This window comes from Halichoeres trimaculatus, unplaced genomic scaffold (assembly GCF_033239565.1).
Source record: "Halichoeres trimaculatus isolate MK-OKI-2021-1 unplaced genomic scaffold, fHalTri1.1 fHalTri1_scaffold_9, whole genome shotgun sequence".
Taxonomy (NCBI): Eukaryota; Metazoa; Chordata; class Actinopteri; order Labriformes; family Labridae; genus Halichoeres; species Halichoeres trimaculatus.
The window spans coordinates 909,234-923,149 of NW_027437188.1; the positions used below are offsets into that span (position 1 = coordinate 909,234).

The 13,916-nt window shown below is 42.4% G+C and overlaps 1 protein-coding gene across 6 annotated transcripts in view; it reads left to right on the top strand.

Annotated features, from left to right (window-relative positions):
• The window catches only part of LOC141797518 (chloride channel protein 2-like), a 219,147-nt gene extending 205,739 nt beyond the window's left edge, over positions 1–13,408 (top strand). For all 6 annotated transcript variants that reach the window (XM_074678954.1, XM_074678958.1, XM_074678955.1 and 3 more), the window contains 3 exons: positions 2,882–2,986; positions 10,991–11,077; positions 12,483–13,408. In XM_074678954.1, coding sequence (XP_074535055.1) covers positions 2,882–2,986; positions 10,991–11,077; positions 12,483–12,677 — 387 coding nt within the window. In that variant the 3' untranslated portion in view covers positions 12,678–13,408. The remainder of the gene's footprint in view (positions 1–2,881; positions 2,987–10,990; positions 11,078–12,482) is intronic.
• The last annotated feature ends 508 nt before the right edge of the window (positions 13,409–13,916 follow it).

A 13,916-nucleotide genomic window follows, 5' to 3' on the forward strand; every position in this document is an offset into this window, starting at 1 on the left:
AAGTTTGACCAACAAAGTCTGGATGTAGCGGTGGGAGCTAACCTTTTACTGAGGCTCACAGTCACAGCAGTCACACCTCTGACTTAATGGGATATGATTCCAGTCTTTTGACTGCCCATTTATGAATTAATCAATACCAGACTGGCTCAGGATGACTTCATTTAGCTCCTCTGGGAAAATGTGATCGTTTCCCTCCATGTTCATATATGACTAACATCCGACCTGAAAGACATCAACTCACACACATGACATGTAAAAAAAAAAAAAAACTTTACCGCTCCTCTGAGGACTTTTTGGCTGATGATGTAGTTTCACCATGTCTCAGAAGAAGCCTGGTGCTGGCACTGAGGATGAATTAAATCAATAATTACACAAACAGTGTTAAACCCTGATGGTGCCAGAAGAGAAGGGGGAGAGACAGAGAGACAGGATGGAAAAATATATATATATATATATATATATCCACCAGTATAAAAGTCGTGAGCAGTGGCGACTGCTCTAAGACAATGACAGAAAATGTCCCTAAAAAAAGTGGTGATGTGTTCTGCTGTGTGAACATTTCATTGACAAAATCTGCGCTAGAATTCCTTCATCTTTATTCAGAATCATCTCCCATCACAGGTACCTGGCTCCACCTCCGTCTCATTCATTCCTGCAGCCTCTCAGCGCTTTAACACAGTTGGACGCTTAGCGTCCTCTGACTGCAGCGGGGAAGTGCAGAGTGGGTTGTTCCACTGTGGAAACTGGATGGTGAACGCTGGGCTTTGTCCCGCCCATCGGACGCTCAGCGTCTCTGGGGGTCTATGAGGCAGTGGGCTGGCCTGGACGCTGGGCTTCTTCATGATGATTGGATGATCAGTCAGAGGCCGAATCCCTTTTTGATTGACAGTGAAATGAGCCAGTCAGCGATCTTGAAGTACAACCCTCCACTGGAGCATCTTCTGAGTTTTACATTCAGTTGTTCTGGACTGATCCGGAGGATGTATTGATCCCCAGAGAGTTTACCTTTCTTAAAAACGAAGAACAATGTGTTTGAAGATTCTCTCTCTTTTCACCAATAAGCAGCTACAGCTACAGCTGTGGAGCTTCTCCCCCTGTCACTCACACTTACAGCCTGTCGTAGTCTCACGTAGCAGCTCCAGCTACTAACAAGCTGGCACGGAGGGTAGAAATTACATTTAAATAAATAAACACATTTATGATGTAGGCCGGAAAAAAAAAAGAGCTTTCCCTCCTTGACTGACCAGCAGCCACCACTAGTCGTGAGTCCCCGTTAACCAAGACAATGGGTAAAAATTGTTTGTTAGGAACGATCACCTGCAGGTTGAAGGTGAATTCAGAGATCTACATATGACATTACAGACACTACTCAAGAAACTTCTCAATTTTCTTCCTCTGTTTATTTTGGCTGTTTCTTTTCTGATACAATCAGCTGATTATGCAACAATACCACCACATCAGGATAATGCTCAAACTGCAGTTAGGCTCGATGATCTTTCTTTATGTCGAGTCGTTTGCAAGTCCAGCTCTCCTTACTCTTTTAAAATTCAACTTAGAACCGTTTTTAAAAAGGCTGCAACAAGTGACTTATCATTACCTTCTTTACCTCTCATACACTTTAAATCAAGCCTCATTGACTATTTGTAGAGGCACTATACAGTAAACTTCCTATGAATTATTATTGCTAAATTCAAGAAGAGCTGTCCCCAGAAAACAGAGTCCTTTTTGTAAACTTCCCTTGGATCCTCATGCAGAGGCCATTACGGCTGAAGCAGCCGTCCAGTTCAAAAAGAAACTCAAAGCAATGTAAATACACAACCTGTAAAAGTAAACTAGGCAGCCATGGGGTCCAGCCATGGGGTCCAGCCATGGGGTCCAGCCATGGGGTCCAGCCATGGGGTCCCACTACGGGGTCCAGCCATGGAGTTGGAGCCAGAGGGGTATTGTGAGTTGCACATTAGACTTTGAAACACAGAGTTGACAATGAGGAGTTATGTGCTGGTTAAGATAAGCAAAAAATACTGGTTGTCTGCTTAATCTGCAGGGGGCGCCAAAATCAGTGCTAACCAAAAGTTGCTCATAGGAGCTTTAAGATCTTTTCATGGCAAGTCGAGATGTTACTCATGTAAATGTGTACATGCAGAAATTATTCTTTAGAGTTGTTGAAAATGGTTCATATTTGTGGTTAGTTTAAGAAATCCAATATTACTTCTCTGAAATATTTCATTTTACCTTCAACAGTTGAAAGAAAGATTGCGGCAGGTAGAAATATGATCTCACACCTTAGATTTCAGTAAATGCATTTCCGATGGGAAATATGAACAAAATCTTGTAGATGTGTGGCCTTCAATGTACTTATCATGGGGCAGATCTACAATCTCTTTGTGGGTTGAACTAAATTCCTTTTAGATTTCTAAAATCTAATGTTTCCAGCTCATTGTATTTTAGAGAGAGTGAGTGTTCAAAAGTTCCAAAAAGCTTTCATCAAATCTTCAGTAACAAACAGTTTAACTGGAGAAGTAGTTCAGAGGTATCTTAAAAAAGAAAGAAACCAAAGTGAAAAAGTTGGCCCTGACCTCTAAAATAATTGGTCCAGTATGAACCCTTACATATGCTGGTTTGAATGTTAGAGGGTTTGTGCCTTAACGAGTCCACCTTTGCAGGGCCTGAAGCCTAAACTTGCACGTGTACATGCACCAGTCCACACTCCCATCGTTAACTCCTCCTTCTCTTCCATTTTGGTTTGATTCAAGGCTGTAATCTCGTTTGTCCCTGTCTCTCTTTCTGCGTGTGTGTGTGTGTGTGTGTGTGTGTGTGTGTGTGTGTGTGTGTGTGTGTGTGTGTGTGTGTGTGTGTATGTGTGTGTGTGTGTGTCCCACAGATTGCAGAGTGGGAGGAGATGCAGCTTGATGAGCAGGTCAACTTCAACAACTGTAAAATCGACCCCGCCCCGTTCCAGCTGGTGGAGCGCACGTCCCTGCATAAGGTCTGATTTGTTGTCTGAAACAACTTTAACTTCAACTAATGACTCCTTGAAGATATCCAGAAACTTGCCTTCATGGAGCCCCAACAGAACCTGTGTTAATTCTCTAGTAACAACGCTCAAAGTGTCTCTTGATTTTTACTCCACTGTTCGTCCCTCAAACATATTCATTCAAGCCAAACTGAATTCATGATTCACCAAAAAACCCCACCCTACAACTGTCCACACTGTGCCCACACACTGTCCATATACTCTTCGCACTCTGTCTGTATTTTGTCCATACTCTGTCCACACTCTGTCCACACTCTGTTCACACTCTGTCCCCACTCTGTCCATACTCTGTCCACACTCTGTCCACACTCTGTTCACACTCTGTTCACACTCTGTCCATACTCTGTCCACACTCTGTCCACACTCTGTCCACACTCTGTTCACACTGTGTCCATACTCTGTCCACACTCTGTCCACACTCTGTTCACACTCTGTCCCCACTCTGTCCATACTCTGTCCACACTCTGTCCACACTCTGTCCACACTCTGTTCACACTCTGTCCACACTCTGTCCACACTCTGTCCACACTCTGTCCACACTCTGTCCATACTCTGTTCACACTCTGTCCACACTCTGTTCACACTCTGTCCATACTCTGTCCACACTCTGTCCACACTCTGTCCACACTCTGTCCATATCCTGTCCATACTCTGTCCACACTCTGTCCACACTCTGTCCACACTCTGTCCATATTCTGTCCATACTCTGTCCACAATCTGTTCACACTGTGTCCATACTCTGTCCACACTCTGTCCACACTCTGTCCACACTCTGTCCATATTCTGTCCATACTCTGTTCACACTCTGTCCACACTCTGTCCACACTCTGTCCACACTCTGTCCACACTCTGTCCACACTCTGTCCACACTCTGTCCATATTCTGTCCATACTCTGTCCACACTCTGTCCACACTCTGTCCACACTCTGTCCACACTCTGTCCATACTCTGTTCACACTCTGTCCACACTCTGTTCACACTCTGTCCATACTCTGTCCACACTCTGTCCACACTCTGTCCACACTCTGTCCATATTCTGTCCATACTCTGTCCACAATCTGTTCACACTGTGTCCATACTCTGTCCACACTCTGTCCACACTCTGTCCACACTCTGTCCATATTCTGTCCATACTCTGTCCACACTCTGTCCACACTCTGTCCACACTCTGTCCATATTCTGTCCATACTCTGTCCACACTCTGTCCACACTCTGTCCATATTCTGTCCATATTCTGTCCATATTCTGTCCATACTCTGTCCACACTCTGTTCACACTCTGTCCACACTCTGTCCATATTCTGTCCATACTCTGTCCACACTCTGTCCACACTCTGTCCATATTCTGTCCATATTCTGTCCATACTCTGTCCACAATCTGTCCACACTCTGTCCATACTCTGTCCACAATCTGTTCGAACTCTGTCCATTCTGGAGGCTCCTGTTGGGTTCTGCTGTGCTGTGCTGTGTTGTGATTTGTGCTGTGTTTGTGGTGTGTTTGTTGTTTCCATGTTGTGTTGTTTGTTGTGTTGCTTGGTTCTTGTTTCCATGTTATGTAGTTTGGTGTTTTTGTTGTTTTTGCTGTGACAGGGTTGTACTGTGTTTTGTTGTGTTGTGTTGTGTTGTTTTGTTTTGTGTTGTGTTGTGTTGTGTTGTGTTGTGTTGTGTTGTGTTGTGCTGTGTTGTGTTGTGTTGTGTTGTGTTGTGTTGTTTTGTTTTGTTTTGTTTTGTTTTGTTTTGTGTTGTGTTGTGTTGTGTTGTTCTGTGTTGTGATGTATGAGTTGTGTTGTGTTGTATTGTGTTGTGTTGTGTTATGTTGTGTTGTGTTGTGTTGTTTTGTTTTGTGTTGTGTTGTGTTGTGTTGTGTTGTGTTGTGTTGTGTTGTGTTGTGTTGTGATGTATGAGTTGTGTTTATTGTGTTGTGTTGTGTTGTGTTGTGTTGTGTTGTGTTGTGTTGTGTTGTATGAGTTGTGATGTATGAGTCGTGTTGTGTTGTGTTGTGATGTATGAGTTGTGTTATTGTGTTGTGTTGTGTTGTGTTGTGTTGTGTTGTGTTGTGTTGTGTTGTGTTGTATGAGTTGTGATGTATGAGTCATGTTGTGTTGTGTTGTGATGTATGAGTTGTGTTGTGTTGTGTTGTGTTGTGTTGTGTTGTGTTGTAATGTATGTGTTGTGATGTATGAGTTGTGATGTATGAGTTGTGATGTATGTGTTGTGTTGTGTTGTGTTGTGTTGTGTTGTGTTGTGTTGTGTTGTGTTGTGTTGTGATGTGTTGTGTTGTGATGTGTGAGTTGTGTTGTGTGTCATAATGTTTTTACAGATACACACTCTGTTTCCTCCTGGTTTGCCAGTAGCTGTGGCCTAATGTTGTCCATTCATAATGCTACCTCCTCTCTCTCTCTGTCTCTCTCTCTCTCACACACGCACACACACACCCTGGGGGCTCAGTGTGAGTACTCTTTAAACATTTAAGAGAGGGATCCTGCACCAATCCATCTCGCTCCCCTCCCTCCACTGCACACTGCCAAAAGCCAATACCATGCACAATCTCCTTCAGCATATTAAACACACAGCCGCTGCTCTGTACAGGCGTGTGTGTGTGTGTGTGTGTGTGTGTGTGTGTGTGTGTGTGTGTGTGTGTGTGTGTGTGTGTGTGTGTGTGTGTGTGTGTGTGTGTGTGTGTGTGCTGCTCACCCTCTCTGGATCTGGCTATCATTTATCATGAGCTGTTTACTGCTGTTGTTGTTCAGTGTTTGACTGCAGGCCCTCTGTTAGAGGGATCTGTCCCGTGGAATATTTACATGGCTCTGCGTCTCTGCAGCCACCCCGGTCTGGGCTTCTGGCCCTCATCTGCTGTCACTGTGTATGCAGTCGCAGCATAAAGAGCCAAATGATCCCACATATCTAGTGACTGTTGGTATTATTGTTGTTTTAAAGAGTCTAAGTAGCCATTGCAAATGAAGTGAGTGAGTCAGGAAGAAAGGGACAGTTTTTTGGTGAAGCACTTTTCACAGACTGGGGCAGCAGAGTGCTGGTTAATAAACATGAGCATAGCGTTGTTGCTGCTTGTCCTGCCTTAGTTTTTCATAGGCACATGAAAGAGAGGAGAGGTGTGCTCTCCCTGTCTCAGGCTTTGGAATTGCATGTGCAGGGGCAGGGAGCTCTGAGAACAGAGCCATAAGCAGAGTGCCTCAGTGAGTTTAACTAAGCCTCTTTGAGCATCAAGCAGGGCTGTAAAATGAAGCAGTGTCACTCTCACCCTGACAGGAGCATCTATAGATTTTCAGCCAGGTATATAGTTTATTTGCACTGACTGTTCTATATCAAAGACGCCTATCAACTAGGGCTGGGCGATTATGGTAAAAATAAGAATCCCGATTATTTTAAGTGATATTGAAATCACAATTAATATACACAATTATTCATTTATTCAAAACTTCAGTACTGATTTAAACACAACTTTAAAGAACCAGCAAGTGGCACATACAGTATTATTGATACACATAAGTCACACACACTCCCTGTGGCTGCACATGGAACACAGAAGAGCTATGAAGCACAGGAACTTGCATACATCTACACTGTGTGGCATATTAATTGTTTTTCCTCGATTATATTGTTTTTATGATTGTCAGATGGCAAAATTAAAATCACGATTAAAAACCGATTAATTGTCCAGCCCTACTATCAACATTAGCCATACCATGAACAGGGCAGAACTGGGTGAATAAATGAAAAACACCTTTCCACACACTGTGTGTGTATGAAGCAGCTGACAGCTTTCAGTGGATCAGTCTGAAAACAAACAGTGAAGTCATATCTCCTGTTCACCCCCCTCAGAATAAAACTGAACACCTTTAAACAAGCAACCACACTTTAAAAAACCCAACACTCAGAAGGAGGATGGTGCACAGCTTTTCCTCAAACTCTGATACAGACATCATGTTGAAGCAGGGCAAACGCTGGATGGGTGGTTAGATGCTGCTTTTCTGTAGTTTTGATCAAACATTACTAATTTTAAATAAAGTTCCTTATACTAAGACAGGTGTATGCCAAAGTTATAATCTCCTGACGACAGCAGCCTCCTGAGCCCCAACACACGCAAAGGGGAGCATGTGAGGAGAAGCGCTGAGCCAGACTGATGTGTCTTCAGCCGAAGCTTGCAAAAAACTTGCCATTAGTTATACACAGTGTTGGGCAAATTACTGTTAAAATTAATTAGTTATAGTTACTGATTACTTTCCCAAAAAAGATAATTGAATTAGTAACTGGAGTACTCCTTCATTAGTGAGCTTTGGTAAGGCTCTAAGTTCACACATTATCAGCCCCCAATTTACAGAAACAGAATATTTTTGCACTAAAATTAGGGCCCTTTGACACACACACACACACACACACACACACACACACACACACACACACACACACACACACACACACACACACACACACACACACACACATATATATATATATATATATGTGTGTGTGTGTGTGTGTGTGTGTGTGTGTGTGTGTGTGTGTGTGTGTGTGTGTGTGTGTGTGTGTGTGTGTAAGAAACATGACAGGGAACTATTTTATTACACAATTAGCAGATGTTATTTAAGCACTGCAGACATAATTTTTTTTCTTTTAATATCTTGAAATGAGACGTTTTCTATAGGCTGTCAGGTGAATGTGGCTCATATTGGTCCAAAAATACTTTTTAATTTTATTTTTCTAACCAAAAATAATTTGTCATCCCTTGCCATGATTTCAGTTAATGCAGTAAATCATTTGAAATTTGGTAAGATGTTATCATCAGAAGTGTTAGAGTAACATGTCTTGTGTATTAAGTCAAGTTCTACGATAGTGGCACCAGCTTGGTTTAAGCTTCTCAGCTCTCTATCTGTTTCTGTGATAGATAACATCAACTTTCAAAAGTTTGTTTAAATCTCAGTAACTTGACACATCACATGAGATGTCTGTGGGGGTTACCAGTTAAAGTTATTACAGAGTAAGTGAAGCATCTGATCAATGCAGTGCGTCTATAATTGATCCTGCACTCACCATCTCTTGTGCCAAAAACTCACTTCATCTGTTAAGGATGACAAACACAAGCTGTGACCCTTCCGTGTGAGGTCCAGCTGTTGGTTTTAGCTTCCCTAGCATCTGTTGTGACATATTCTGCCCTGATAATCAGTTGATTCTGTGGTCTACGGTTTGCAGCAGCTTCTAATTAGTGAATCTCAGTTTAATAGATGTGAATAAGCTGAACTGGAGGTTGGCTGACTCTGCCCCCAGAGAATCTACTATTACATTATGACTGGCCCTGCCCTTACAACACTTTACTATCTCTTTCTTGGCTCAGCTTCAGTTTGCTTGGCACAATGGGATCAATTTCAGGCATCCCCATTGCCCATTCAGGTTCAGCAGAAAGTCCCATTAAGCAGTGAAGGGAGTCCTGAACAAAAAGTCCCCCTGGCCTCAGACGGGCTTCCTCTCTGATCGACAGCTAAAGTTTTGGCGCTTTTAGCTGCCCTGAGCCAGCACCGTAACTGGAGTAGTGGAGATAAGATGAGATGAAACTTTAATGATGCCTGGGGAAACTGAGTCGTTTGATCAGCAAATACGGTACTAAAGAGCAGAGAGTACAAACAGAGCAAACAGGGTCGTAAAGTGTAATGACCTGAGAGATGGAAAACAAAACAGAAATGTAAGAACAGAGGCATGAGTGATGCACCCAGCTCAGATTGACCATTCCTCTCCACTCACAGTGTTTCAGCAGTGCTGATGCTTTTTAGACCACATAAGGATCAGGTTAGTGTTATTTTCTGCTGTGAATCGTCATCATAGAAAATCAGTATCAAGGTCTTGTGTTCACGTTATTGAGCGGGATGTTTGTCTTTGACATGAACTGAATTAACCCAAACAATTATAGATATCTCAAGTAGCTTAGCCGGAGTTAATGACCAAATCGACTTCAGTGCTATTAATAGAATTCAGTCTGGACTTTTGTTCCTCTTTAATACAAGAGACTGCACCTTTTAACATGCTGCACCTGTGTTTGATCCTGTTCATGAAGCAGCTGTCTCAGGTTAATGTGGGGTCATCGTCATCATTACAGACTCAAGTCTGCGAGCAGGGTTTACACATAGCCGCCTGCTGCGCCATGCAGCTAATACACTTAAACCAAATGCATCATACCGGATGAAGCTTTGCACAGGTCAAAGTCAGTCAAAATGGGAGCCTTGCTGTTTTGTATCATTATCAAAGTATTATCGTATTATCAAAGAGTTTAAATTCAGATCTTCAGACCTGCCAAAAGGGAAAAAGGATTATAAAATCTTCCATATGGAAGCCCATTTCTGCAAATTAAAGAAAAAAAGTCAAAATATAAATAAAAAGTTATAATTATGGGGTGAAAAAATCATCAATTTTTTTATTGTATTATTTCAATACGATAGAGAATAGATTGTGTGTACATTTTTATCTCATAATTCTTAATCTCGTTATTATGACTTTTTAATCTCATCATTTTATCTTTTTTATCTTATAGTTGTGACTATTTATTCCGTAGTTACATTTTTTTAATCTCATAATTATGAATTTTTACCTCATGATTATGACTTCTATATCTCATGATTTCAACTTTTGTAAATTTTGATATTTTTTTTACTGGCAGAAATAGGCTTCCATACTTCTCTGATATTGTTCTAACAATGTTAAATGTTTTGTTTTTTGTTTTTATAGTAATACAAAGGGATGCAAAACATCCAGCAGCATGCAGATCTGTTTGATTTCCTGCTTCTACATCCCACCTGATAATCAACACACTCAGATGGTTCAGTCTACAGACACTTCTGATAAAACTACAAGCTACCACGTTTAAGTGGCAATAATTAAGTGCAGTGGTTATGGAGTAGTAAATGCTGTTTCAGATTAGCATTAGATCATAAAAAGTTAGACCACGATGCCTGTTAGAGAGGGCAGGTCTAAACTTTATACAACAGGTAGAAACCCTGACCAGAACCAAATGTCTGCTAAGAAGTTAATGAAATCAGCTCTAGATGAGTACAGAGATTTGAATTCTTGGTGGATTGGTTCATTTAACTGCCAATGTGCTGCCTAAGTAAACATGCTTGTTACACAGCAAGAAATCAGCAAACAACAAAAAATGAATTATTTTTGTAGTTCTATGATTTCATTTCAAATAACTACATGTTTAGAAAACAATTCAATATATTTTAACTCTGTGTAAATTTTAAACATTGTATTGTCTTTATTGTGAAGGTAAAGTAGATTTTGCAGCTCTGGAATGACTCAGACCCAGGTGAGATGAGGCAAAATGGCCCCTTTGATAGTGAAGGTTGCAGACCTGTATGGTAGGCCATACCAGCGCCCCATGTGCATGTTGAATTTGGTACCAGCAACATGTTTCTTAAAAGTTAGAGCAGGATCAACAAAGGACCAAAAAAGAATAATTCCCCATGAATGAAACTTCAATAGAAAATTAAAAAAAATAAAATAAAAAAAAGGATCATCATGCAGGGTGGATGTTTTTTATGCTAATGTCACACTGAATTTCGGTTTCTCCTGATCTGAAACAAACTTCTTCATCAAAGACTCGCTGTTACCTCTCCTCCATCATGTTTTCTTGAGCAGGTTATCCCAAACTTTGTTCTTTTTTAATGGTTTTCTTTTTTAAGTTAAGCATAATCAAATCTTCAAATCTCCCTGTCTTATTTCCCAAAAGGATCATGTCAGAAAATGATTGTGCACTTTTGAAAGCAGCATTTTACTGTCTGAATGGATCCATTGTAAACACATTTGTTGATGTTGGATAATCAAAGTCAGTGGTGCATTTCCTTAATTGTGCTTCAATTCCAACTTAAAGAAGGCTCACAACACACACACAAAGTCTCTGCTGTAAAGTGATTCACCAGCTTCACGAACTGTTCTTATCTGAAATCTGCAGACCCACACCATCTTCTCCCTGCTGGGCCTCGACCACGCCTATGTCACCAGCATCGGACGCCTCATCGGAGTAGTTTCCCTCAAAGAGGTCAGTGTCATGTTGTGTGTTTTCTTGAATGTAGAACATTGTGCATGTTTAATGAGTTTAGGTGATTGGAGCACAAAACCGCTTTTTGTTTTGCTTTGTTTTCTTTGTTTTTTTTGTCACAAAGCCTCATGCAGAGTCATGGCTGTCATCATTTACATGAGCAGCATATTCAGTGCTTTCAGAACTGTAAATCACTGTCAGAAGCTTCAGGAGTGCTGTCACCGTGCTGCACATACACACAAAGACACTTCAGTCAACATTAATGATTGCTGCTCCCTCAGCCTGTTGTGTGCTGTGACAGACAAAAGGCTGCTTAATATTGCTGTCTCCATCCATTGTCTCTCTGTCTGTTCCCGGCCACCTCCCTCTCTTTCCATCTCGACTGCCTCACAAACAACTGAAAACTCCTCGCTCTTTGTGAATTGGCCAGGAAATGGTGAGAGGATTGTTGCTAAGTGCAGCGCCGCTTGCCTGTCCCTGACATTTAGGCTTTTTTGTTCTGCGTTCCACCAGCAGACAAAAACCCAGCCAAAGCAGATAAAGCCCATCCTCTCCCCGTCTGCCTGCCCGTCACACAGGCACGCTGTTATATCACAGCCTGGCTGCCCTTCCTGGCTAGAGTGCATTATTTCCATCCCACAGTGTGCTGTGGCTGCCCTGCTCAGTGCTGCTACAGGACCTGTAGAAGCCAAATCCTCCACCCCATCGGCCTGGAGACAGGACGGGCCCCGCAAACAGCACACACAACGTAACTCTCAAACACTGAGACCAGAGAGGGCAAAACAGAGACACACAGGAAATTTCTGCTCAACTCAAAGGGGGATAATATTTTTTGACACAAATTCAAACATATAATGAACATGTTTCACAGAGGCTCTGAGTGGATCATCTGAGTAGATATGATCTGTGGTGTACTAATGCTGATCCTGCTTCACGTTTCTCCTCTGTGAACAGACTTTTTTAACCCAGAACAGAACCAAAGTCAGTCTGACCCCAGGGCATCCCACTCTGTGCCCAGGATCAGTTCTTGTACTAAAGTCTATAAAAGAGGCTCCAGCCCTCCATGGAAAACTGCTCGTGTGTTTGTGCTGTGAACTTCTGACATGATCATTGTAGAGTGAGGTCAGGAAAGCATCAGGGATTGAGTTTCCATTTCCACTGGGTCACCTCCACAGGCCATGTACACGGCATGATGGTCATCTGACGGGCTGACTGTAGCACTACAGCAGAACATATGTGGTTACTTTTTTCTGATGCTCCTGTTCTGTCTATTGATTCTTTTCACATCCTGAGCAGCTCAGCTCCAGCTTTTCCATGAGGAGCTTAAGAGATATGTCTGCTTCTGTTGTTCCTTGCTTGAGATTTTGCACCTTCCTTTCCAACAATTTTGCATTTCTCCCAACAGCTTCGTAAGGCCATCGAGGGCTCCGTGACGGTCAAAGGGGTGAAGGTGCGTCCTCCTCTGGCCAGCTTCAGGGACAGTGGCACCAGCAGCAGTGAGAACGAAGCCACAGAGCTCCATAAGCTGTGGGATCGCCACAAGAGCATGTCACTGCCCCGCGAACACACCCCCTCTGAGTCTGACGAGAAGTCCCAGTGAGGAAGAGGAGAAAGGAGGAGGAAGAGATGGAGGAGGCACTAAGATCTTTATCCCCCCAAAGCCACAAACATGCAAAAATCCTCAGGGCTACAGATCAATATTTAATTCTGGAAAGAGTTCTACTGCGACGCCAGCCTCTCCATAACTCCACATTTCTCTCCTCATCCACCTCTCTCTTCTTCATCCACTTTGCATCACAAATAGTTTCCCCAGGAGTCTTGCACTGACTGAGCCAGACACTCCACAAAGGAGTGGAACACAACTCAGCCTGTGCCCTGCTCTCCGTTTTCCCTCGGGAACCCACGGCAGAGCGAATGTGGATCAGGGAGAAAAAAGAAAAAAAAAGCACATGTTGGTGGAACCCAGCGAAGGGATTGTGAACAGGTTCAGTCTTACAAAGGGAATTTCTTTAGCAGATTGTTTTTTTAAGTTTGTGTATCTTTGGAGTTTGAATCAAAGTTTCGGACCTGCAAAATTTTTCTTTGAGAAAGTCTTCCACTCCAGCTGAGGAATGCAGATACCATGACAAGGAAGAATATTGTGAGAGTGTACTGTAAGTGTGAGTGAAACAAACAAATGTGTGTGTGTGTGTGTGTGTGTGTGTGTGTGTGTGTGTGTGTGTGTGTGTGTGTGTGTGTGTGTGTGTGTGTGTGTGTGTGTGTGTGTGTGTGTGTGTGTGTGTGTGTTCATAAAGGGGGAGGTAGCAAACATAGGGAAGAGTATTTTGGCCAGGCACCAAAAAAAAAAAGACCTAAGGCCGCTAAACAAAAAGTAAATACATTTGTACATCTGGACTCATTTATCATACTTTGCAGTCAGGATTTAAAGGACTTGCTGCACAGAGCTGTACTGTGTGCTCTCATCCTAAAAAAGCTCAGATCTGTCCACAGACGAGCTGGATGATCGGATCTTTGACAGAGCTGGAGATGCCTGTGCCGCACAGCAAATAAATCCCAGTGTTTGTCAATTGGACACTGGATGTGAATCAACCTAAAAGTGAATGCAGTCTGTGCAAAACCACCATTTGCCAAAATTAAATTCATCGTGATTTATAAGAATATGTACAAGCTACCCAGAGGTGCTGTTTGCTCTGTAGTGCTGATTGTACAGGTGTAAGGCACAAAAGTTCTGCAGTTCTCCCAAGAACCTGGCCCTAGGTGTCAAGAAACAGATGCTTGATACAAAATCAAAGTGGGCATAGTTAGAATCCAGTCTTCTTTTGGATCAAACCCCAGATTA